We start from the raw sequence: 25277 nt of genomic DNA on the forward strand, positions 1-25277 counted from the left end.
TTCCGGCCGGTGACAGAGACGGGCTGAAATTGTGGGGACCGGAGGCGCCATGGGGGCCACTGGAGACGCTGAGCAGCCGCGGGGACCCGGCGGGGCAGAGCGGGGCGGACCCGAGCTGGGAGACGCGGGCGCAGCGGGGCAGCTGGTTCTCACGGTGAGGGCGCCCCCGGGGAAGCCCCGGCCAGGCCTGGGCTCGGGCCCGACAGGGCCTCGGGCTCCCGGGACCCTGGCCTGTGGGCGAGAGAACGAGGCGGCTGGTGCTGCCGAGGGGTTGTGGTTGTCGAAGTCCGACGACCCGGCTTCATATTCTGGTGCCGCCCCCCCAGCTAGGTGACGTAGGCCGGCCCTGCCAAGCCCCTGAGCGCCAGTTTTCTCGAAAATGGAGATGATTAGGCCCTGCCTCGTAAAGTTGTTGTGGGAGAGGATATAAATACGGGTAAAGCGCCCAGCGCATTATCTGGCACAGAGTAGCCCCTCGGTGGACACTGATTCCTTTCCTCCATCCGTTCCTGAAAAAGTGGGGTTGGGACTTGGGGGCAGGAAGCTTTATCTCGGTTCCTCTTCCCTGGCAGGACCTTCCAACCACTGCCCTCCCCCCTACCCCAAGCGGGGAGAGACGGTGAAAGCACCTGAGAAGCAGGGATGTCTAGGTATAACTTAATACCCACCCTCCACCTCCACCCCAGCGTCACGGACCTCGGTGACATCTGCTCCCTTGGTCTCCACAGAACCCTTGGAACATAATGATAAAGCACCGGCAGGTACAGCGGAGGGGCCGCCGCTCACAGATGACAACAAGGTAAGGCTGGCCTTGGGTGGGACTTCCCCTCCCAGGCACTGGCTTGGGAGGCAGCTTTTGGGTCCCCACTGCACAGAGCTGAGAAAGAGATCATCGGCCAATAGAAAGAGGAGATTCAGATTCTGTAACTCTGTGTGACCTTGAGCAAGTCATTTCCCTTCTGAACTCAAAAGAGGGGGCATGTTGATTCAACAGTGCCCAAGGTCCCTAACATTCACAGGCTCTGTGTTTGAAGGCTCCAAAGAGGCAGAATAGCATGGAAGTTAAAAAAATGTGGGGCTAATAGTATCTATCTCAGGGAAGGGAGAGAGCACAAGATGGGTCTTTGGGATGCTGGTTATATGTTTCTTGACCTGAGTAGTGATTAAAAGGATGTTCACTAAAACTGTTTGTTAAAGTGTATAGACTTTTTCTGTGTTAAGTTTTATACTTCTATAACACTTTAAAAATAATGCCATTCCATAGAGTTATGAGTATGAAATAAAGTCCTGCATCTATGTGGTTTGCAGAGCACCTAGGCATGTGGCTAGTTTTCTGTAAAAGCCATATGTTATTGTCATTAAAGGGTCCTATCTCAATAATTGGCTGGGCAGCGTAGGAAAGGATATGTTTGGGACATGCCTCCTGACTGTGTCTCCTTCCTGAATGCAGTTTCACAGATCCTGCCATCTCCATGGATCTCCTCCGAGCTGTCCTGCAGCCTAGCATCAATGAGGAGATCCAGACTGTCTTCAACAAGTACATGAAGGTGAGAAGGACACAAAGATAAAAAATTAACAGGAATAAAGACTCATGGGTAGTCCTTGCCTGCATCACAGTCTCTCTTTCTAGTACACACAGATAATCAAAAGTTTTCCAATTCTGAACCCCCCAAGAATGTTTTTCCTTTTGGGGGGGTAATTTGAATTCCTCTTGTTACCAAACCAAACTCGGGTCTTACTGCTTGCCACGTGCAGTGAAGCCAATCTACTGTCCCTGGGTTGTGGTGAAGGAAAGTGCAGCGTTTATTGCAGGGCACCAAGCAAGGAGTCCAGGACAGCTAGTGCTCAAAACACCCAAAGTCCCCGATGGGTTTCAGCAAAGCATTTTTTTTTTTTCTTTTTCTTTTGCGGTATGCGGGCCTCTCACTGCCGTGGCCTCTCCCGTTGCAGAGCACAGGCTTGGGATGCGCAGGCTCAGCGGCCATGGCTCACGGGCCCAGCCGCTCCGCGGCATGCAGGATCCTCCCAGACCGGGGCACGAACCCGTGTCCCCTGCATCGGCAGGCAGACTCTCAACCACTGTGCCACCAGGGAAGCCCCCTCAGCAAAGCATTTTTAAAAGCAGAGTGAGGGAGGGGCATCCCAGGGTCTGTGATCAGCTCCTGCACAATTCTCTGATTGGTTGATGGTGAGGTCACGGTGGTGTCACAGGGGTTAACATTATTAATCCTTAGGCTCTGGGGGCTATGTGCTCATATTCATCAGGTAGTTCATTTCTTCCCTTTGGTGGTGGATTTAGCATCTATAAGACAATTCAGGAAATGTGCATCAGATACTGTTATCTAGGTACTTGAGGGAGGAGCTAAAGCAGAGGATATGAGGGAGGGGTCTGCCCCCGGGAAGGCCCCATAGGGTCCTGCTCCATTACCTTTGGCCAAGCTGTTGTGAGGATGAAGTGACTTAAGTGTAATATGCTTAGCACTGTGCTTGGAATGCAGGTGTTTTTATTACTTGTTTAATGATAGCACCATTATTACTATTTAAAATTCTTTTCAAGATCTATTAATAAACTTATACATGGCTCTACCTGGATGTCCCATGGATATTTCAATCCCAGCATATTCAGGACTGAACTCTTTTTTTTTTTTTTTTTGCGGTACGCGGGCCTCTCACTGTTATGGCCTCTCCCCTTGCGGAGCACAGGCTCCGGACTCGCAGGCTCAGCGACCATGGCTCACGGGCCCAGCCGCTCCACGGCATGTGGGATCCTCCCATACCGGGGCACGAACCCGTGTCCCCTGCATTGGCAGGCGGACTCTCAACCACTGCACCACCAGGGAAACCCAGGACTGAACTCTTGTTTTTCTTCCTAAACCTTCTCCTCTTGTGTTTATTCATTCATTCAAAAAGTATTTACTGAGCACCTACCATAATGCAAGCACTATGCTAGGCACTTAGGGATGTAGCAGTGAATAAAATGGACAGTGTCCTTACCCTCTTTAAATAAATGTGTACTTTGTCAGGGAATGCCAGAGAGAACGGGAAGAGAGTGACCTATAGGGAACAGGGATGCTATTTCATAACTTGTGGCTAGGAAAGCCCTCTGATAAGAGGACATTTGAGCAGAGACCCAAATAAAGTGAGGAAAGAACAAGTCGTGCAGATACCTGGAGGGAAAGCAACCCAGGCAGAGGGAACAAGGGCAAAGGACCTGAGACAGAAGCACGCTTGGCACATTCAAAGCAACAGAGTGGCTGGAGCCAGCAGAGCCGGAAGGAGAGGGGAAGGAGAGGTGACCAGACAGGTAACAGACTCAGCTCAGGCAGAACTTTAGAGCTGTGGTGAAGACTGTGAATGAAATTTATTGCTTGCCACATCAGGAAATAAAGGATGTTGCAGCCATCAAGCCATCACATTACAGCCACCCTGATGTTGAGCCATGAGGGAACTCAGGATAGAAACAGGATGCCCGCCATCTAGCGGTCAACTGCTGCAGCCACCCCTGACCGTGCACCTTGAGGAGACTCAGGATGAGAAAGCACAGGATACTGGTCCCAGATAGCTGAGGTGCATATCAAAGGAATAATTTCATTGAGCCCGGACTCTTGCATCTTCCCATGCATAGGAAAGTGCTAAATTCCTTAATTTGAGATGTCTGGTTTTCTTTATTTAAGAGTAATCTTTTGATGTTCCGACTCTGTGGTCTTTGTTGCGAAAACTCCTATGTATCCTGGCTCCCCCCACTTGCCTCTTTGGAGTAGTCCCTCAGAGCTGTCTGAGATGCTGTGTCCCAGGCTTAAGTCCTCAGTTTTGTCCGCTGAATAAAACATAACTCTCAACTTTCAGGTTGTGCATTTTCTTTCCAGTCGACAGGACTTTGGGTTTTATTACAAGTAAAATAGAGGGTTTTGGAGAGTTTTGAGCGGAGTTCATGATCTGAACACTTTTAAAAAGTCGCTCTGACAGTTGTAAAGAGAATAGACTTCAGGAGAACCAGTTAGGAGGCTTGAGATGATAGTGGCTTGGGTGTTAGCAGTAAAGGTGTTGGGAAAGAATCAGATTCCGTATGTGGTTTCAAGGTAGCAACAGGATTTGCTAATGATTCAGATGTGCTGGGTAAAAGAAAAAGAAGTGAACAACTCCGGAGTCATTTGCCAGGGGCAACTGTAAAGATAGGATTGCCATTGACTTGATATGAGGAAGATGGAGACAAGCAGGGGAAATCAGGAGCTCAGTTTTGGACAAGTTTGAATGGGACCATCATTCACTTAGAAACCAGAGTCCAGTGGCTCTGCCCTCTGCTCCATCTTCCATATCCAGTAGCGGGGTCCTGTACCTTCCACCCCACAGTCTGACCAGCATACCCTTATTCCTTGCCTCTGCCTTGGTTCAGGCCTTCATTATTTCTCATTCAGGCTCCCAGTGTAATCCCTAACCGCCTCTGTTCTTTCCCTCTTTCAATCCACCCTCCATACAGCTGCCAGTAATCTCTCAAATGTAAACCCAATGGTGTCACTCCACTATTTAAAATCCTTCCACGACTTTCCATTTTTTTCTGGGTGAAATCCAAATTCCTTAACATGGCACATATGGTCCCCTGTGATCAGCCACACTCCCCTACATACCTAGTTATTCCTGCCCCTGACTTCTGCACATCCCAGAATGCACCAAGTATTCTCATACCTCTGCACCTCTACATGTGCAAAAATAAAGAGGTTAAGCCCCTAGGAAAAGGCTAGACCAGCATTCAATCCAGGATGGTCTACCTCCAAAGCACTTTCCTTGTTGCTTGTCCCAGTAGTGGATGCCATGATTCAGGAACTTTCTCTCCTGAACAAATGCTGGATAAACACAATTTGTGGCTTCACATAGTCTGCAAAGATAAGTCCTTCCCACACTTGTTTTTATTTTTTTATTTTATTTTACTTTTTAAAATTTTATTTTTGGCTGCGTTGGGTCTTCATTGCTGCGTGCAGGCTTTCTCCAGTTGCAGTGAGCGGGGGCCACTCCTCTGTGGGGTGTGCAGTTTTCTCACTGAGGTGGCCTCTTCTGTTGCGGTGCACGGGCTCCAGTAGTTGTGGCACACGGGCCCAGCAGTTGTGGCACACAGGCCTAGCCACTCCGCGGCATGTGGGATCCTCCCGGACCAGGGATCGAACCCGTGTCCCCTGCATTGGCAGGCAGACTCCCAACCACTGCGCCACCAGGGAAACCCCATACTTGTTTTTAGACAAGGTACAAATGACTTGATTACATCACAGCTTCAGGTAAGTCCAGGCTCTTGATCGACCTCATCTGATCACTTTGTTTAATGATGTTCCAAATCTCAGCTACCCATTTTCTTAAAAATGTTTAGAAAAATAACTTTTAGAAATGGCTGATTTTATCCAAGACATTGTGAATTTTATTCATTTATTCCTGTTATTACTAAATGCATGCCCCTTTAAAAAGAATATTCTAATAATATAGCTTAGGAAATGGATTTATGGGTGGATAAATGGGATGGGTAAATGGATACATGATAGCAAATATAGCAAAATTGTGGACCAGGCGGTACGTATGATTGAATAACAGTAAAAATCAAAGTCACTAAAACTCACCTCGCAGAATACCAAACTGTTAACAATGACATCGTCTCCTATATTTATTTGTGTGCGTGCGTGTGTGTGCACATGCACTCACTCATGTTTAAAAAATACACGGGATCAGGGAGTTTCCCGGCGGTCCAGTGGTTAGGACTCGGCACTTTCACTGTTGTGGCCCAGGTTCAGTCCCGGGTTGGGGAGCTAAGATCCCACAAGCCGCACAGTGCAGCCAAAAAAAAAAGAATACGTAGGATCATTTTACACACACTGTTCTGCAATTCAGTTTTTTCATTTCACAATATATTTTGGTCATGTTTCTAGGTCAGTACATAACAGCTCACCCTGATGCTTTTATAATAGCTGCACAGTAATCTATTGTATGGATGTACCACAATTTAATGAGCTAGTCCCTAGAACGTTCGGATTACTTATAGTTTTTGTCTATTACAAACAATGCTGCATTGAGCACTTTGAATGTATATCTTTGTTAACCTGTGAGAGTATTTCTGGGGGATAAATTTCTAAAGATGGAATTGGTGGGTAAAAGGGGAAACATATTTTTCCCTCAAGAAAATTTGTCTCCAGAAAATGCTGTTGTTGTTGTGTTGCTTTTGTTGGTTTTTTTTTTGGCCACACGCCACACAGCGGGATCTTAGTTCCCCAACCAGGGATCAAACCCGTGCCCCCTGCAGTGAAGGCACGAGTCTTAACCACTGGACCGCCAGGGAAGTCCCTCTCTCTAGAAAGTTTGTGCCGTTTTACATTTCTACCAATAGTGTTTGAGAATTCCTTGCTCATGACTGAATTTCATTCTCACGTCTGGAGGTAGCTTACACTCACCCCTACATATTTGTTGCCCTGCCCACCTCACAGGCTGGTTCTAAAGTATCCAGATTATTTTAACTAGCTTTCACATAGTTGGTAGTCGGTATTGAACCACCAGCATTAATCTCCAGTTTCTTGTTTTGAAGTCAAACTCATCTGATCATTTCATTTAATTTTGCCTGTAGAATTTCCCTCCTAAACTCTTGAGTCTCTAATCCAATGCTTTCACACTCTTCTCCCTGGTTTAATGTTAACAACAAAGGCATATATATAAAATTCTGAACATAAAATGATAGTACTTCCCCATAGTTGTCTCCCACAGGAGGAGCTTGCGTTATAGGTTCTAGAATTTTTCTGTTCACCAAAGAGAACCAACCCTTTCTTCTGGAGACATGGACTATTGTTACAAATGTGCTCCGGGTGTCTTGGTTTGGGGCCTCATGTCACCTTGTCCCTTGGTGTTTTCAGGCTCAAGCTGTCCCTCTTACCCAATGGAGGAAGCTTCTGCCTTTCCATTCCCCAGCCAGCTGGGACTGCTGACATCCTGGGGCCCTGGCCAAGTCTCACCCCTCCCAGTCTACAGATGTTTCTTTCAGACTGGGCGAAGTCAGGATTCAATTAGGCTTTTCCACTCTCTGGGTCTTTTCTGGCCTCCCTGACCTGTTCATCTCAGGCACTGGTGTGGTTGTTTTTTCTTCTGTGGAAGTAAGACATGTACATTATAGAAATTGAGAAGATAGATAAGCAAAAAAAAAAAAAAAATCATATCACTGCTTTTACTCTAATATATCCTTACAGTTCTACAGTTTGCTTTTTTGCTGTTTTACATAAATAGGCTCACACTATCCCAGACTATTTTATAACTTGCTTCCTTCACTTGGCAAAATATCATGAATACCTTTTCGTGTCAAAAATATATTCTCCTGGGCTTCCCTGGTGGCGCAGTGGTTGAGAGTCCGCCTGCCGATGCAGGGGACACGGGTTTGTGCCCTGGTCCGGGAGGATCCCGCATGCCGCGGAGCGGCTGGGCCCGTGAGCCATGGCCGCTGAGCCTGCGCATCAGGAGCCTGTGCTCCGCAACAGGAGAGGCCACAGCAGTGAGGCCCGCGTACCGCAAAAGAAAAAGAAAAAAAAAAAAAAAAAAAAATATATATATATATATATATATATATATATATATATATATATATATATATATATTCTCCTAGGGAATTCCCTGGTGGTCCAGTGGTTAGAACTCTGCACTTTCACTGCCGAGGGCATAGGTTCAATGCCTGATCAGGGATACCGCAAGCCATGTGGCACAGCCAAAAAAAAAAAAGAATAGCTTTATTGCTTTGCCAGAGGAGTTTTACAGCACCTCCATGATGGTTCTCCTCCTTAAGAGCGTATAGAGTGGGGAAGCAGAGCCTGGGATGTGAATCTAAGTCTGGCTGATCTCAAAGCCGTGTTCATTATCACCTTTCCTTTCTTTCTGAGGGTAGGAGGAAAGCTTCTGTTCTATATTCTGTTCCCTTCAAATTGATGCAGATTAGCAGGACTTCTGACCTCGTCTTCTATTGTACCTCTCCCTAGTTCTTCCAGAAGGCCGCACTGAACGTACGCGACAATGTCGGGGAAGAAGTGGATGCAGAGCAGCTGATCCAGGAGGCCTGTCGGAGCTGCCTGGAGCAGGTGAGATCAAAGACGAAAAGAGATGTAGGCACAAGGTTTAGCCCTCAGGGCTCAGCAAAGAAATGTGGTCCCATCATCAGTAGTATTTGGAGGGATACCCGGCGAGCTACTTACATCTAGATAGGGCTTAGAGCTTTGCTGACAGAAGGGAAGGGAGGTAGCTACTAGATGCCAGCTACCGTGGTAGATGCTTTCACTGCGTTAGTTCATTTACATCTCAGAAGAAACCTGTACAGAAGGCATGTTTCCATCCCTAGTTTACAGATGAAGAGATTGTGGCTTGGAAGAAGCGAGAGATAGAAGAGCTAAGGTCTGGCTCGCCTCTGCAAGTGCTTCTGCTGATTTGATCCTTCAAGTAATCGCCGCCCCTTTTGGTATCATGAGAACTGTCACCCTTTCTGCCTCCCTGCCTCTCAAAGTGGTCAGGAGGCATGACATCAGGTCTAGAAATGGCTGTGTCCTCAAGATAGTAGTGAACCAGTTTGCATGTGTCAGCTGCTGTTATTAATAGGAATTGTCAGCATCACCCAGATTCTGTGCTTGACTGTGGAACCATTAGCTGTCAGAGATGGAAATTTCTTCATAACCATAGCACAAGGGCAGGCTTGAGTTCAGTACCATGAGGATAATTATCGTGAGATGAGAGAGTAACATCTTCCGGGAGGTTGGCTGACTAGCTACTCAGACACAGCCTCAGAAATGAGCAAGACCAGGGCCTAGACCTCGGCTTTGAAAAAACAAAACTCCATCCTGTGAGGGCAGTGAAAGCTGATCTGGTTCTCATAGACTATTAAATTTAAGCTAATCAGATTCATAGGAGGCCATTTCATTAACTCACTCTGGGACTGTAATATGTTATAATCAGTTGTGACATGTGCTGATAATAAAACATGGCAGTTTGCTAACACTAATCTTATAAGTTTGAGCTGAATCAATATTAAATTGATAAAACCTTCACTCTCGTTTGCATCCTGAAATGCTTTCTTGAATTTATCTCTTCACCTAATATGTGTTGAGGGCCTACTATTTGCCAGAGCCCTTGACATTACTCCAGTAATCATACAACAGGTCTATAATCAGAAACTGTTATAAATGCTATAAGCATAGGAGGTGATGAGAGAGTACACTAGAGGGTGCCGAGCCCAGGGGCAGGGCAGAGTGGAGAAAGAAAGAGGCCAGTGTTGTTGGTTTTCAGAGATTGGAGAGGATGGCAGAGCACTGCAAACCAAGCTATAGGTGTGGAATTTTAAGCAGAAGAGCTACTAATGAAATTTGTATTTTCAAGATCACTCTGGCTGCCATGAGGAGATTAGCTTGGGAATCTGCCATGGAGATTGAAAGGGAAATTTATGAGACTGTTCAGGAGTCCCAGTGAAAGGTGAAGACGGAGTTAAAGTGAATTGGGCATAACCTCCACTCGCTGAACGTTCATACCTTTCCAGGCTTCTGAGTCCCCACATCCACCTTCCAGAGTTCCCCCCTTCCAGTACTGATGTAACTGTGTGGTCAGAACACATGGAATCAGAGCATAGGAAGGTAGAAAGCCCAAAGTCTAACTTAAAACCAGATGAATCAAGAAATTTGGGGGAATTCCCTGACAGTCCAGTGGTTAGGACTCCATGCTTTCACTGCCAAGGGCCTGGGTTCAGTCCCTGCTCGGGGAACTAAGGTCCCAAAAGCCTGAGGCACGGCCAGAAAAAAAAAGAAAGAAATTTTGAAGAAGTCTTTTAACCTTTCTGACCCTCAGTTTACTCATTTCTAGATTTTGGACTAAGACCACTGTTTTGCTGTGAGGATTAAATGCGATGATACACATAAACCACCAACACCGAATGGCTACGTACAAAGCATACTAGATACTAAATACATGGCAGTGACATTCACAGTGTGGTACGTGTTGCTGCCTCACAACAGAGCCTCACTTTCAGGGGGCCAGGATACGTAGAAGCTCCGTGTCTAAACTGCTGCAGAACTTCTTCTTACCGTAAAAGATTCTTCAGACTGGACCTGATGGAATCAGACTAGACTATTTCCTGGTTTTAGTGGAATTAAGGCTTGATTGGCTTGTTTTCACTCTTGAAACCCCATCTTGCCCATCTCAGTGGTATTTCCTAATCTTCTTCACTACCTCTTTACAGCTGTTTCTTAGGGAGAAATGGCTGATCTTATCTCTGGCACGTGGCCTTGGGGTTTTTGATGGATTTTGTTTTGCAAGGTAGTTGTTATTTCTTCGCTTTATTTATAAGAAAAATGTGGCATAGTAGCTAAGGATGCAGGTTTTCTCTTGATTCTGACTGCGCAGATTTGAGTCCTGGCTTCAGCACTGACTGGCTGTGTGACCTTAGGCAAGTTGCCTCACCTCACTGAACGTCAGAGTTCTCATCTGCAAAGTGGAGATAGAGGCTCTACCTCATAGGATTGTTGTGAGAATTAAATGCGGCGATACTCTTAAAGCATTTAGATCAGTAGCAAAGACTCAGTAAATGTTACTTGCTGCTGGTGTTATATTAAAATTAGAAAATATAAATTACAAAGAAGAAAATTAAAATTTCTCATAATCTTACTGCCAACAATAACTTCTATTAACATTTTGATGTGTTTACCATTTTTTCCCCTACATATGTTTATACACATGTGTGTTCATTCACTGGGACACTGAGAATACAATGGAGAACGAAACAGACCGGCCTTGAACCCACAGTCCCCTTCAGAGGTCACACTATTTCTCTGTTCCCTTTTATAGCCAGACTTTAGAAAAGGTTGCTATCCCTGACTCTACTTTGTCACCTCCCATTCATTCCATTAGTTCTTCCATTTGTTTTTTTTTGTCATCCCCCCCACCCCGCCTAAGCCGCACGGCACAGCTGATTGAACAGGGCCCTTGGCAGTGAGAGCACGGGGTCCTAACCACTGGACCGCTGGGGAATTCCCTGTTTTGGGGGGCTTTGGTTTGGTTCTTTTCCTTTGATTTGTTTTTCTTTTGTTTATTCCATTCATTCTTTCACTCACTTTGTTTTGGCTTCAGTCCCCACCAGTTCACAGAAAGCCCTCTTAGATCAGGGTCACCAGTAACCTCCATGTCGCTCAGCTTACTCAGCTTCTTGGTGGCATTCGTCACAGTGGGTCACTTCACGTCTCTTGGAACACTCCTCTCCTGGCTCCAGTGCCTTGACTTTGCTCCAGCCTCATCGGTCACTCCTCCTCACTTTCCTCAGCTCTTCTTCTCTGCTACTAACTTGACGCATTCCCAAGTTCAGTCCTCAGACCTGTCAACTTACAGAAAAACACACAACAAACACGCAGTGTGAGAGCTGCAAGTTAAGTTTTATTCAAGGACTTACTGAGGACTGTACCTAGAGACAGCCTCTCAGTGGCTCTGAGGGAACTGCTCCGAAGAGGTGGTTTATATATGATTTGGGGGGGTGGGGGTGGCGCTGCAGTCAAGCATACGTCTTGGTGAAAGATTACTGCTGATGACAAAGAACAGACATCTTAAGTTAATGATTTTGCTGCTTTTCTGTATATGGGAAGATGCAAGAATCTGGGGTCATTGAGATTCTCCCTGAGATATGCATCTAACTATCTAAGGGCCTGTTTATCCAAAGCACAGAGTGCCTCATCCTGTTTTTCATCCTGAATTTCTCTGGGGTGCACTGTCTACTTGCAGTGGGTTACGACTTAACTCTTGTAGTGCTGAGTGGTGAACAGTGCTCTTTGTTTTGCTTTGTTCACAAATCCCATCTCTTCTGTGGCTGCCTCTCGTTCTAGGTGATTTCATCTAGTCCTGTGGCTTTGACGCCAGTTTAACTAGTGATGATTTCCAAATGTATATCTCAGCCCTGAGCTACTGCCCCTCTTGCCTTCCTCCACTCCATCCTCACAGCAGCCAGACCCATCTTTTTAAAGATGAATCAGATTGTGTCACTCTCCTCTTTAAAACGCTCCAGTGACTTCCCATTGCTGGCAGAATAAACCCTAATGCCTTACCATGACCCACAGAGCCCTACCTAGACTTCTCCTGCATACTTCTTTAACTTATCTCATCCCACCTCCCCCTCACTGACTACATTCTAGCTGTATAGGAATCCTTTCTGCTTCTCCAGCACACTGAGCTTGGGGCCTTTGCACTTGCTTTTCTCACTGAGAGGCACACTGTTCTCACTGCCTGGCATACGCTTAACTCTTTACAAAGCTGGTTCCTTCTTTTCTTTAGATTTACCTTAAATATCACCTCATCAGAGAGGCCTTCCTTGGCCACACCATCTAAAGTAGTGACCCCCGCCCCACTGCCATCTTACTCCCTTCCCACCTCCATTTAATCTCTATCACCTTACTTGTTTATTCTGCGATTTATTTCAATCTGAAATTATTAATAGTACACATGTTTATTTTCTACCCCCTCCCATCCCCAACCTCTGCTAAAATCTTGAGCTTAACCGCAGTTGAGGCCTGATCTCATTCACCACTGTATTCCCAGACCTAGAATATGACTCTTAATATGTCTACATTGTTTATTGAATGATTGAATGAATTAACATGGCAAATGAACAGGCAGGGTTCCTGCTCTCATAGAACCTACAGCCTAGTTAGGCAATACAGGTCTGAATTAAATTACCACACAGATGTGTGCAAAGTTACACACTGAGATTTGTGCACTCTTCACTGAAAAGGGACAAAGCTTGGAGGAGAAGATCATGAGCTCAGTTTTCGACTTCGCAAATTTGAGACATCTACACATAGACATGGGGCAAACCGTTACATAAATCTGGAGCTCAAAGGAGAGGCTACCACTGGAGACAGAAAATTAGGGAGATAGATGTTAACTGAAGCCATGAGCATAAATGAGAGCAGACAGAATACCTAATGAAAAGAACCAGATTGAGGAGGATGAGCCAGCAAAGAAGGCTAAGAAGAAGTGGCCAGAGGGCTTCCTTGGTGGTGCAGTAGTTAAGAATCCACCTGCCAATGCAAGGGACAGGGGTTCGATCCCTGGTCTGGGAAGATCCCACATGCCGCAGAGCAACTAAGCCCATGCGCCACAACTACTGAGCCTGCGCTCTAGAGCCCATGAGCCACAGCTACTGAGCCTGCGTGCCACAACTGTTGAAGCCCACGCGCCTAGAACCCGTGCTCGGCGACAAGAGAAGCCACCACAATGAGAAGCCTGCGCACCGCAAGGAAGATTAGCCCCGCTCGCCGCAACTAGAGAAAGCCCGCGTGGAGCAATGGAGACCCAACACAGCCAAAAATGAAAATAAATAAAATAAATTAATTTATAATTTTTAAAATTTTTATTTTAATTTATAATTAAAAAAAAAAAAAGGGTGGCCAGAGAAGTAGGAGGAAAACCAGGGCGTGTGGCCACAGGAGCCAGTAGAAGACTGTTTCCGGAAGGAGAGCGCTCTCAGGGCTGTCAAATGCTGCTCCGAGAGGTCACATGATCCTGACTCTGCACAGGCCTGCAAGGCCCTGCCAGCCTCCCCTTGCTCCTCGCTCACCACTCTCTCCTTCTCCCATTACTTAGAGGCCATCCTCTTCAAATGAGCCATGTCTGTTCCCAATTTAGGGCTTTTGCACTCCTTCCTGCGGCGGAAACACACTTCTGCTCAGCCTTTTCTATACGTGGCTCCTTCTTCACATCTCAGCTCAGAGGCTCCCTTCTCAGCAAGGCCTTCCCTGACCACCTACTCAAAGTAGCCCTCCCCTCTGGTGATTCTCCATCACATCTGCCTAGCTAGGGTTTTTCCTTCTCAGAGAAAAATTCATGATTCGAAGTCACCTTGTTTATATGTTTGTTTATTTGCTTATCATCCAGATCACCCACAGAATATGAGCTCCACAGAGCAAGGCCCTTGCTTGTGCTATTTACTGCTGTGACTCCGGCACTTAGGCACTCAATATTTATTAAGCGAAAAACGGCAGCTTACTGAGGAATATGTTTAATATCAGTGCATTTAGTTAGAAAAAATACATAGCATGTGTTTACATGGAAAAGAGTAAGGACGAATTTACGTTGAAATGTTAATAGTATTCTGTGGGTACTGAGGTTTCAGATTTGATTTTTTTTAAATTTTGCTTATTTACATTTTTCTAATTTTTCAACAATGGTCATGAATTATTCAGGTTTTTTAAAAAAGATATCTATTTGTATGCATATCTCAGGGTCCCTTTGTACTGACCATGAAAGAGTTTTAACCCAGTTTGAAGTTGTGTCTATAAAAATGGGGGCAGAGAGGCTTACCCACCGAAATAGTGACTGTTAACACTTGGTCTTGTCCCTTCAGGCTAAACTACTGTTTTCAGATGGAGAAAGAGTAATACCCAGATTGACCCATGAGCTTCCAGGGATAAAGGTTAGAGTCACTGTGTCCTCAGGTCTTGGAGGGGGAGACCGAGCAGAATGGGAGGCAGGTGAACTCTGTGGCCTAGGGGAGGCTCCACGGACCACCCGTTTGTGGGACCAGGTCTAAATAGCGTCATGCTGGGAGGGCTGCTGAGTCCCGGCTCAGGGCGGGGCTGGAGGGTGTGGTCCAGGGGCTCTGTCTTCTGCAGCCCCAGGGGACCCACAGTTCCCGGCCACTGGCCTCCCACTGACTCCTTTCCCTTCTCCTGCAGCGTGGCCGGCAGGCAGAAGAGGAGTGTGCCCACCGAGGAAGCCCCGTTCCCAAAAAGGTAAACCATCTCCTGGTTTTCTGGCTGGGTAAAGGGCGTCATTTGGTCTCGTTGGGAAACCATCTCCTTCAGGTGACCCTGGACCTGCCAGTGGGGCGGGGACTTCCACAGGGTCAGGCCACTGACACCCGTTCTTTATGGCAGAGGAAGGGACGACCTCCGGGACACATCCTGTCAAATGACCGTGCAGCCGCAGGCATGGTGTGAGTAGGGGCCAACAGAACCAAAGGGAGGAGCTGGGAGGGAGTGGGCCGGGAGGAAAAGAGACCAGAGTTCTCTGCCTGGCAAAATCAGATCCATTTGTGCCAGGTCCCCGTGGAGGGGAACACTCTCTAGTCTGAGGGGTGGGGCAAGAAGGCAGTGAGGAGGATGTCGTATCCTGTTTTTACCCCAGAACAGTTCAGCACAGCTTCATTAAACACCAGAGGTTTTTTATTGGTAGTGTGTATTGAATGCTTGTGATGTGCCATAACTGGTCTAAATACCTTACATATACTTGATCTTTTAATCCTTACAACCACACCCTAAGGAAGGTATAATTAATTTTGCAGATAAGGAAACAGAATTACTTACCCAAGGTCAGACAGCTAATAAAGGGCAAAACTGTACTACATTGCCTCCAGGATGGTCATTTTCAAAGATTTTTGAAGCAACAGAATCTTTTTTTCAAACAGAGCTTTATGTGGGAGCCTAATCCTCATACCTTAGATTTGTCCCCTGCCCGAAGCAAGTTCATTCCACACTAACACAAGATAGGGAGTTGCTGCTGTTATCTCCTCCTGACAGATGAGAAAACTACAGCCCAGAGAGGTTCTTGGACTTGCCCACATGGCTAGGTGATAGCAGAGCGAGTCCTCGAATGGCTCCTAGTCCCTGTGCTTTTTTCCCCTTTGCACCTCCTCTAATGAGCACCAGGAAGCAGTCCACCCAGGGCTGAAGCGAGAGTATATGCGGAGCTCCCACCAGCAGCAGCAAACTGTCTTCCAGTCCTAGGCCTGATCTTGGGGGATTCACCTTTCTTCGTTCCCTCCAATCAGATGGAAACCAAAATCCTGTGAACCAATTCGTCGGGAAGGCCCTAAGGTATGATTATGTGAGCATGGCAGTGACTGCTGTCCCAAGGAGACCCAATCCAGGCTCTGGGCTCCACCTTGAGGGAAAGGGGCTGGGGATGGTGAAGGACATGTGCATGCCATTCCAGAGCCATTTTCACCTCCCACCCCACCTCCCAACTCTGGCCTTCCAGAAGCATCCCAAGTAAGGACTGAAATTAGGGGCAAAGCAGAGAGAGGGCTTGGTCTTTGCTGAAGCCTTCTCCCTGTAAAAGCTAGTTGTCACTAATATTTATCCAGTACTTAACATGTCATAGGCACTGCCCTAAATCTTTTGTATGGATTCCCTCATTTAATCTTTATAACAACCTTATGAGGTAGATTCTGTTACCCTTCTATGGTTCAGGAGCTTTCTTTCCTACCTCCTGGGCAGAAATTATATTATTTTATCTGGTTATCTTATACACTTGATACACCTGAAGACACTAAGGACCACACAGTTGCCCAAAGTCATGTACTGCGTAAGTGGCAGAGCCAAGTGTCAAACCCAGCCAAGGTCCATGGACACCAGTCTGTGCTCTTAACTCTTGCCTCCAGAACAGTTGTTTGCAAGCTTTTTTAAGAGTAGAATCCTTTCTTCAACTAAAATCATACATGGAAACCCAGTAAGGTAGGTGAAAGCTCCACTGTCCGGGTTGCAGCTGTGTCCAGTAGAAACGGTCCACCCCTTATTGTACTGGCCCTCTGCTTCCACCAGTGACCACACCTTTCTTCTTCAACTCTGCTCCCTTAGAGTCTCCTAGACCTTTCTTTGCCACTCCAGACACCCCTTCTCTCTCTCTGGTGAGTCCTTCCTCAGCAGTGACCCGTACAAGTGGGCATTCCCCAGAATTCTCTCCATTGCCCACTTGTCCACCTAAAGTTTCTCTCTGGATGATCTAAAGCATCCACTCGTATGGTTTCGGGGACTAGTATGTGCTGAAGTTGCCTTACCTCTTTGTTTGTCCCACACCTCTCTCTCTAGTTTGAAGCTTGTATATCCTAGTGTCTGCTAGCGCTCTCGGCCTGGAATCTCCATAGAATTTCAAACTCAGCATATCCAAAGTTGAAATCAACCTTTCTCCCAGACCTGCTTCGACCTTTTCTACTTGAGTCATCTTTGCCTCTTCGTTTCCTTTTCCTCCAGACATCCAGTCAAGTCCCGGATGATTCTACCTCCTAAATACGTTTCTCACAGTTCCTATTCCCTCTTTTTCGTCCTACTGCCATCCTAGCTCCAGCCTTCATCTTTCAAAACTGCTCTAATTACAACTGCCTCTAAACTGCCCACCCAGCCTGTAGGCTCGACACTTCACGCCCGTTAACCACGTTGCAGAAGAGCGAGCTGTCTTGAGCACAAATCCGGCTCTCCCTGTCTAGAGGCCTTCAGTGACTCCCCATCACCGACAGAATGAGCAAAATGAAAAGCCGTCCACATAGTGTGCAAGGGTCCCCAGCCCCTCTCTGCTTTCCTCTCCAGCCTCATCAATTGCCACTCCCTAATTTGCTCTCTTTTAGCAACACAATTGCTGTGGTTTCTCCAACAAGCCAAACCAGCTCTCACCTGCCTTTGTTCATGCTGCCCCTCCTTCCTCACCTCTACTCTGTCCAGCTTGTGCTCTCCCTGTCAGAACCAACTTGGGAATTAACCCCTTCAAGGAAGCCGTCCTGTTACCCTCCCTTTGGCTCCCATCATGCCGTACACTCATCTGTGTCACTGCCCATCTCATGATGGCATCATTATCTGTACCTACGTCTGTGGCCCCCTGGAGAACAGAGACTATCTCCAATTCATTCCTTTACCCTCCACCCCTCCACCCCCCACCCCCGTATGGAGCAGAGGACCTAGCATATTAAAAGTACTCGGTTTCTTGAATCAGCTGTTTGATGAACAGTGGACAAGGGTGGTGGTAGGAGAGGGCCAGGGAGGAGTGTTTGTGTCCCACCCACCAGATAAACCTCAGCCTCACCAGCCTATTTTTTGCACAGTGGGACCCAGCTCGGCTGAATGAGTCTACCACCTTTGTGTTGGGATCTCGAGCCAACAAGTAAGTCTGAAGAGTTATGGTGCTGAGGGAGAGGGGAGCTCGGGGGCCCACCACTAGGACCGCAACTGCTGGGATCCTTACCACTCCTCTGTTACTTTGCAGGGCCCTAGGGATGGGGGGCACCAGAGGGAGAATCTACATCAAGCACCCACATCTCTTTAAGGTAGGTGAGTGCTGGGAGTCAGGCAGACCAGTGCAGTGGAGCAGGTGGCACTGGGAGTAAACACTCACCAGGGAGTCAGGACATCTGGGTTCTTGTGCCCCTCTGCCCGTAACCTTTACCTTTGGTAATTTACTCAGCACCTCTGTGCCTCAGTGGTAACAGTGACCTTCCTCGTATGTTTATTGTGTACCAAACACGGTTTTAAGTGCTACACTTAATTATCTCTTGGAACTGTCCTTTAAGATAGGTGTTGTTATCCTTATTTTACAAATTAAAATAAAACAAAAAGAAAGATTGAGGAAGGCTAAGTGACTTGCCCAAAATTACTCAGCTAGTAAGTGGTGAGTTAGGATTCTGTCTTCTGCAAAGCTTGAGATCTTAACCACTGCTGTATTCAGTTGTCTATAAGATAAAGAAATTGGAGCAAGGCAGCAGTTCTAACCTTTTCAAAGACGGGACTCCTCTCCTGAGCTATGCTTTGGTGTCCACTGTTTGAGAAAATCTTGGGGGTGGGAGGGGTATGAATTCACCCTCTAAAATGAATTTGTATTTTATCAGTCACAAAAGTATCCAAATATATTAGAAAAAAAGTAATGCGCATATGTTCAAGTTATATATTTTTTTGCGCCTGTGTGCAAGGCTTAGTGCCCCTTGTCAGAACTACACAGCTCCTTGGGGTCCCAGAGTCATGGGCTCTGTCTACTACATTCTGTGCAAGTTCAAGTTCTTCAAAGGACATACCTACCTCCTCTATTTTTTCAGTCTTATGTTGTGGGATTCCCAACACCTGGACAATTGGGTGTGCTTGCTGCTACTTCATTTTCCTCTCTTAGTGTCTTCACTCCTGCTGTTCCCTTTGATGGCCTTCCTCCCCTACCCTTTTCTCTGCCTGACTGTTCTGTAAGATCTGCGTCTTCCAAGACCCTTGCTTGCATCATCTGCCAAATGGATGTGCTCTTGGACCTACTTCAGATTCCTGTTGCACAGTGGTTGAGAGTATCATTTCAGTCCTGGTTCCATTACTTACTAGCTGTGTGACCTTGGGCAAGTGGCTCCACATTTCTGAGACCGTTTTGTCATCTATAAAATCAGAATGATGCAAACCAGCCATTTAAGGTTGGTAGAATTAAGAGAAAATGCAGTAAAATGTAGCCATTTTTGGTAATAACTTTAAATGATGGAGTATAAGCTATAAAAATATTGAATCATGTTGTACACTCGAAACTAATATAATACTGTAAATCAACTGTACTTTAAGAAAAACACAACTGACTTCCTCTGTAAAAAAAAAAAAAGAGAGAGAGAAAGCACAGTAAAGCTCCCAGACAGTGCCTGGCCTAGCAAGGGCTCAATAAATTGGTCATCATTACCAGCATACATTCCCAATTCTTAGACCCATCATTTTTAATAAACTCCCAACCCACACTGTCATTACCAGTGGATGCTATATCTCATTGTAGTCTTTCCGGCTAATAAGTGGAGAGAAAATATTTTTGTTGTTTTACTTTTAATTCTTTATTAGTGATAATCATCTTTTCATCCATTTAGAGTCTGTTTGCTTCTTTTGTAAACTGCCTATTATATCTTTTGCCCATTTTTCTGTCCTAAAGGCGTTATTCAAATTTTCTTTTCCTTTTTAACTTTTGTTAATAGAAATAATATGTAAACCCATTCTTGTTGTAAAAAGATTCAAACAATACACTGAAGCTAATAGGGAGCAAAACACAAAGCTGCTCTTAACCCTTGAATCGGACTCTCCTCCCCCAGGGGTCACCCCCAGCAACATGGTAGCATCCTTCAGTCTCCTGTCTATATGTGTGTGAGTGTGTGTGTGTCCTTGTCCTTTAGTGATATTTTGTTTGTGTTATTGGGCTCATACTATATATATTCTGATTTTTATTTTCACCCCAAAGTTCCTTCGTTCACTGAAAAAATATCGAGTGCTGAGCATTCTCAAACTCCCAGAGATACAGTAGTGGACAAAACAGACACAGACAATGCCTTGCCCTCATAGAGCTTACATTCTAACGCAGGGCAAGCTGTGGTCTGTGGGCCAAATCCAACCTGTAGCCTGTTTTTGTCCAACACAGAATGGTGACATTTTTAAAGGGTGATTTTTTAAAAGAAAATGAAGATTATGTGACAAAGATGTATGTGGCCACCAAAGCCTAAAATATTGGGTTGGCCAAAAAGTTCGTTTGGGTTTTTCTGTAACATCTTACAGAAAAACCCAAATGAACTTTTTGGCCAACCCAATTTTTTTTTTTTTTAATATTTATTTATTTATTTTTGGCTGAGTCGGGTCTTAGCTGTGGCATGCGAGCTTCTCTCTAGTTGTGGCATGCGGGGTCCAGAGTGCATGGGCTCTGTAGTTGTGGCGCGCAGGCTTAGTTGCCCCACAGCATATGGGATCTTAGTTCCCTGACCAGGGATCGAACCCGTGACCCCTGCATTGGAAGGCAGATTCTTAACCACTGGACCACCAGGAAAGTCCCTGGCCAACCCAGTATTTACAGGAAAAGTGTGCTGGCCACTACAGATCTAGGGAATAATATCTTAGCAATTTGTCCATGTTATTAAGTCTCCCTCATTTTACTTCTAACAGCTGTGCAGAATTCACAGAATAGATTTTGTCTATTTTGTCTGTCATTCATTTCATTGCTCCCTTACTTATAGATGTTGAAGTGTTTTCCGACAGTTTTGCTGTTGTAAACAGTGCTGCACCAGACATCCCTGCGTGCACGGGTGGATGACTGTGAAGGATAAATCCCTGGAAATGGGGTTGCTGGGTCAGGAAGTACACACTTCCAAATTTTTGATTAATATTTATATTACTTGGGAAGTGAACTAATTAAACTACAGATTTAAATAATTAAACCTGTAGTAACCATACAGATTTCCCAGCTTGGTCTCCATTTCAAATGATCTGCCTATTTTATAAAACCTACTTTTATTGGGCACTTATGTGTCATATACTATATTTACCACCTTTTATGCACTATCTCCTTTATTCTTAACAACAACCCTATAAGATAAGTGTTAATACTCTTTGTTTTACAAATGAAGAAACTGAGTCTTGGGACTTCCCTGGTGGCGCAGTGATTAAGAATCCACCTGCCAATGCGGCCTGGGAAGATCCCGCATGCCGCGGAGCATCCTGTAAGCCCATGCGCCACAACTACTGAGCCCACATGCCACAACTATTGAAGCCCGCACGCCTAGAGCCCGTGCTCCACAGTGAGAAGCCCATGCACCACAATGAAGAGTAGCCCCCGCTTGCCACAACTAGAGAAAGCCCGTATGCAGCGACAAAGACACAACACAGACAAAAATAAATAATTTTTTTAAAACTTAAAAAAAAAAAAAGAAACTGAGTCTCAAGGAAATCATCACCTACATTTACACCACCTGATAATTAGCAGAAACCAGAATTTCTGAACCAAATTCTTTTCTTTCTTTTTCTTTCTTATTTTTTTTTTTTAAACTGCCACCCCCTAAAAGCCCACCAGGCCAGATTGGCCACCTTCACATGCTCACCTGCAACCTTCCCTACCACACGCATTCCCTGTGGGCTGAGCTCTGAACCCCACAGCTAAGTTCTTAACCACGATGCTATTCTGCCTCCTCCAGGTCATGAAGTGTCCTGATTTTTGTTTTAGAAAATTTGGTCACCATAATAGTCACATGTGTTGTAAGCCACCTCAGATCATTTCTTCAAAGAGGAGTACAGCTCTAAAATAATAGTCACGATCTGACCAGTTGCCGGAAGTGCTGTGTTTTGAGAAAGGAAAGGGGGGAGTTCCTTGCTGGCCTGGTGGTTAGGACTCAGCACTTTCACTGCAATGGCCTGGGTTCAATCCCTGGTTGGGGAACTGAGATCCTGCAAGGCGCGTGGCATGGCCAAAATTTTTAAATTTTAAATTTTTTTCGGATTTCCGTGGTGGTCAAATGGTTAAGACTCCGCACTTCCAATCAGAGGGAGCGGGTTCAATCCCCAGTCAGGGAACTAAGATCCTCCATGCTGCGTGGCACAGTCAAAAAAAAAAAGTTTAAATTTTGAAAAAAAGGTAAGGGGCAGGAATGAGAAGTGTACTAAACCTTGGGGAATTGGGTCCCCTACCCTGGCCTCCTCCTGGGCTCAGCCCTGCTTGCTCTGAAGAGGTTGGTAAACCCTCTACATCCACCAGGTTAGGACAAGGTCTTGTTGCTAAGAACTGCTCAAGGGCCAAGAGTATGCTCTGGACCAAAGAGAAAAGCCCATCACACCAGGCTAACATCCCCCCCCGCCCCGTGCCTTCATCCCTCACAGTATGCAGCTGACCCCCAGGACAAGCACTGGCTGGCCGAGCAGCATCACATGCGGGCAACAGGGGGGAAGATGGTAAGTATTGCCACACGTGCCACTGCTGGAGACCCACCCTGCCCAGGGACCAGGGCTATTGGTGGCAGCTTACCCACAAATCTGAGAGACTCCATGCCCAACAAGTGTGAGAAAGGAGACTTGTAAGTGTAGAGAGGGCCCATTCCTTCATGCTGAAGACCAGACTGTAATCCCTGGCTTCCCTCGCCTGACCCCAGGTCTCCCACACACCTCCCCCTTCCCTTCCACAGCACCCTCATATGTAGATCATACTAGCTGTATGTAAGAATGGCAGGTACAAGACGTCCTGAACACTGCTTTCCCATCGTGTGCTGCCCATTGACAGATTTCACTCTTGTATCACGACTCTTCCACCAGAATCAGCTATGGAATCTCTTCACAACACTGTGCTCCAGGCCGCACCCCTTGTCAGAAGGAATTAGCACATGCAGTGAAACTTGTTTGCCACACATGGCAGCCCTTTCCAGAATCACTTCTACTTAAAGAGTTCTTAGCTCAAATCAAGCAACAACCTTAGGAAAATCATCGTTGCATGTGTTCTAAAACTATCGTGGAGGGATTTGTCCATCACATGCCCTGTCCCCCACCTGAAGACTCACTTAGTCCCACCGCTGGGACTGCTCCTATTAGAATTCAATGGCCTCGGGACTTCCCCGGTGGCTAGTGGTTAAGAATCCACCTGCCAATGCAGGGGACACAACTTCCAGCTCTGGTCTGGAAAGATCCCACATGCCGCAGAGCAGCTAAGCCCGCAAGCCACAACTACTGAGCCCACGCACCTAGAGCCTGTGCTCCGCAACAAGAGAAGCCACTGCAACGAGAAGCCCACGTACCACAATGAAGAGTAGCCCCTGCTTTCCACAACTAGAGAGAGCCAGTGAGCAGCAATGAAGATCCAACACAGCAAAAAAAAATAAATAATTAAATTTATTTTTTAAGAAAGAATTCAACGGCCTCACAAACAAGTATGCCATCTTCTTTCTGGCAATGAAAGCTATCTTTTTTATTTTCTACTATATGCTACACTCTTTCAAAAAATATTTCAGGAAACTTACCATTGACACGTACATAAATAAGAAATAGGATAAAAAGGCAAGGCAGGATCTAAAATTAAGCCACAAGAAAGACTAGTTTTTAAAAAGGGATTTTTAAAATTGCCAGCCCAGGAGACCAGTGCAAGTCCATAGGTTTTCGGCTGCAGGCCCCACTGAAGGACAACTGATCTGTCACATAGTTCACAGTGCCCCTAAGATGAAGACAGTCAAATGTCTCAAGGGACACACAGTTATTCCTGACCCTAAGACTGGAAAGAAATGTCTCCCACAGAAGACTGTCTCATGTGATGGACAGCATCCACCACATGGTAGGCTCACAAGAGGGCTCTCTTGCTGCAGACCATGGCATTGTGCTACAGCAGTTCTGCAGGCCCCCGGACAACACAGCCCAGTTAATGGACGGCAGTGCCGTTTATCATGTTTCCCCTTTTGCCACGAAGTTCAAAACCAAATTATCTTAGTTCCAGAGTTCACATATGGCTTCCTCCTAATTTCCTATTTCCATGTATATTTTTCTACCTCTGGCCCTTTCATTTTAAGCCACCTCAGGGTCCCTTTGTAAAAGGGACGACGGCTATAAGTAAATTAGTCATCATTCCCCACTCTCCCACCCATAAATTTTCTACTTGAGTGAAAGATTGTCTCAAGAAACTATTCCCCAGACAGCCTCTCCCTACTTACTCTCCTTTGCTAAATTATAAACTATGACTACACGCCCCCACCTTCCAGCCCTTACATTAAGGAGATGTTTAATAAAGTATTAATCGAATTGGACTGAAATGAATCAGAGGCAATGACGACTCTCCTTTGCTCCTGCCCCAGGCCTACCTCCTCATTGAGGAGGACATCCGGGACCTCGCTGCCAGCGATGACTACAGGTAAAACCTGCCCTCCCTCCCCTGGGATGAGCCTGGACCTACATCCTCCCTTGCTCCAACTCTCCTCCTCATTGTCTCTTCCAGAGGATGCCTGGACCTGAAGTTAGAGGAGCTGAAATCCTTTGTCCTGCCCTCCTGGATGGTTGAGAAGATGCGGAAGTACATGGAGACACTCCGGACAGAGAATGAGCATCGTGCCGTCGAAGCGCCTCTGCAGACCTGAAGCCAGGTCCCCTGGCCACAGTTGGCAGCCCTCCTCCAAGGCCCTCTTACCCACAGGGCTGAGGCCACTGCTGGGACTACTCCTAGATGGATCTCAGAGGCATTAAGGCTATGCCTGGGCTAGTTTGTAGTGACTCACTGCAGAGCACCCCCAGACTGGCATGTGGTTCTATATTTGTAAAGTTATTGGGATAAGAAGCAATTAAATGGTTTGTAATAAACACAGATGGTGAGCCTGCTGTGAGGTCTGCCTGTGCACGCTGACAAAACATCAAGGGCTCTAGAGGAAGTGGGTGAAGGAAAAAGGGCCAGGCTCGCTTCCCCCACCCCACTTTATTCCCAGGAAGCCCAGTGCCCCATGCGTATCTGCTTTGCGAGACGAAGCTGGGGACACCACGTACCTTGCCAGTCTTCCCTGTCCCTTTATTTCTACTTCGTCACCGAACTAAGGTATGGAAGTAGCAGAATGTGGTGATGGCTGGCACCATGGGAGGTTGATGACAAACCAGAAGAAAAATACAAGGTGGCTTTTATTACCCCCATTCTACAGGTTAAAACACTAAATTATGTGCCCAAGGGAACACAGCAAACCATTGGAGAGGCAGCCGATGAACCTGTTTTCCAATGAGGAGTACCTGGCCCTGGCTATCAGCCTCTAGCTTTTCCCCTCGCCTGAATGTGCA

At 46.3% G+C, this 25277-nt stretch overlaps 1 protein-coding gene across 1 annotated transcript; it reads left to right on the forward strand.

Annotated features, from left to right (window-relative positions):
* The first annotated feature begins 15 nt into the window (after window positions 1-15).
* DNTTIP1 (deoxynucleotidyltransferase terminal interacting protein 1) lies at window positions 16-24815 on the forward strand. Its single transcript, XM_065892610.1, has 13 exons — window positions 16-154; window positions 729-799; window positions 1451-1547; window positions 7986-8084; window positions 14369-14437; window positions 14700-14756; window positions 14901-14959; window positions 15794-15839; window positions 17837-17895; window positions 17998-18058; window positions 22368-22439; window positions 24317-24372; window positions 24457-24815. The coding sequence occupies exons 1-13, from the start codon at window positions 50-52 to the stop codon at window positions 24593-24595; spliced, it is 990 nt and encodes a 329-aa protein (XP_065748682.1). The 5' UTR covers window positions 16-49; the 3' UTR covers window positions 24596-24815.
* Window positions 24816-25277: the final 462 nt, after the last annotated feature.

This window comes from Phocoena phocoena, chromosome 15 (assembly GCF_963924675.1).
Source record: "Phocoena phocoena chromosome 15, mPhoPho1.1, whole genome shotgun sequence".
Classification (NCBI taxonomy): domain Eukaryota; kingdom Metazoa; phylum Chordata; class Mammalia; order Artiodactyla; family Phocoenidae; genus Phocoena; species Phocoena phocoena.

Bases quoted from the DNA above. Each gene is read 5' to 3' on its own strand.
- DNTTIP1 (XM_065892610.1), top strand. From the start codon at position 50: ATGGGGGCCACTGGAGACGCTGAGCAGCCGCGGGGACCCGGCGGGGCA. The intron at 1,548-7,985 runs GTGAGAAGGACA...ACCTCTCCCTAG, and splicing joins TCTTCAACAAGTACATGAAG to TTCTTCCAGAAGGCCGCACT. The intron at 14,757-14,900 runs GTAAACCATCTC...TCTTTATGGCAG, and splicing joins GAAGCCCCGTTCCCAAAAAG to AGGAAGGGACGACCTCCGGG.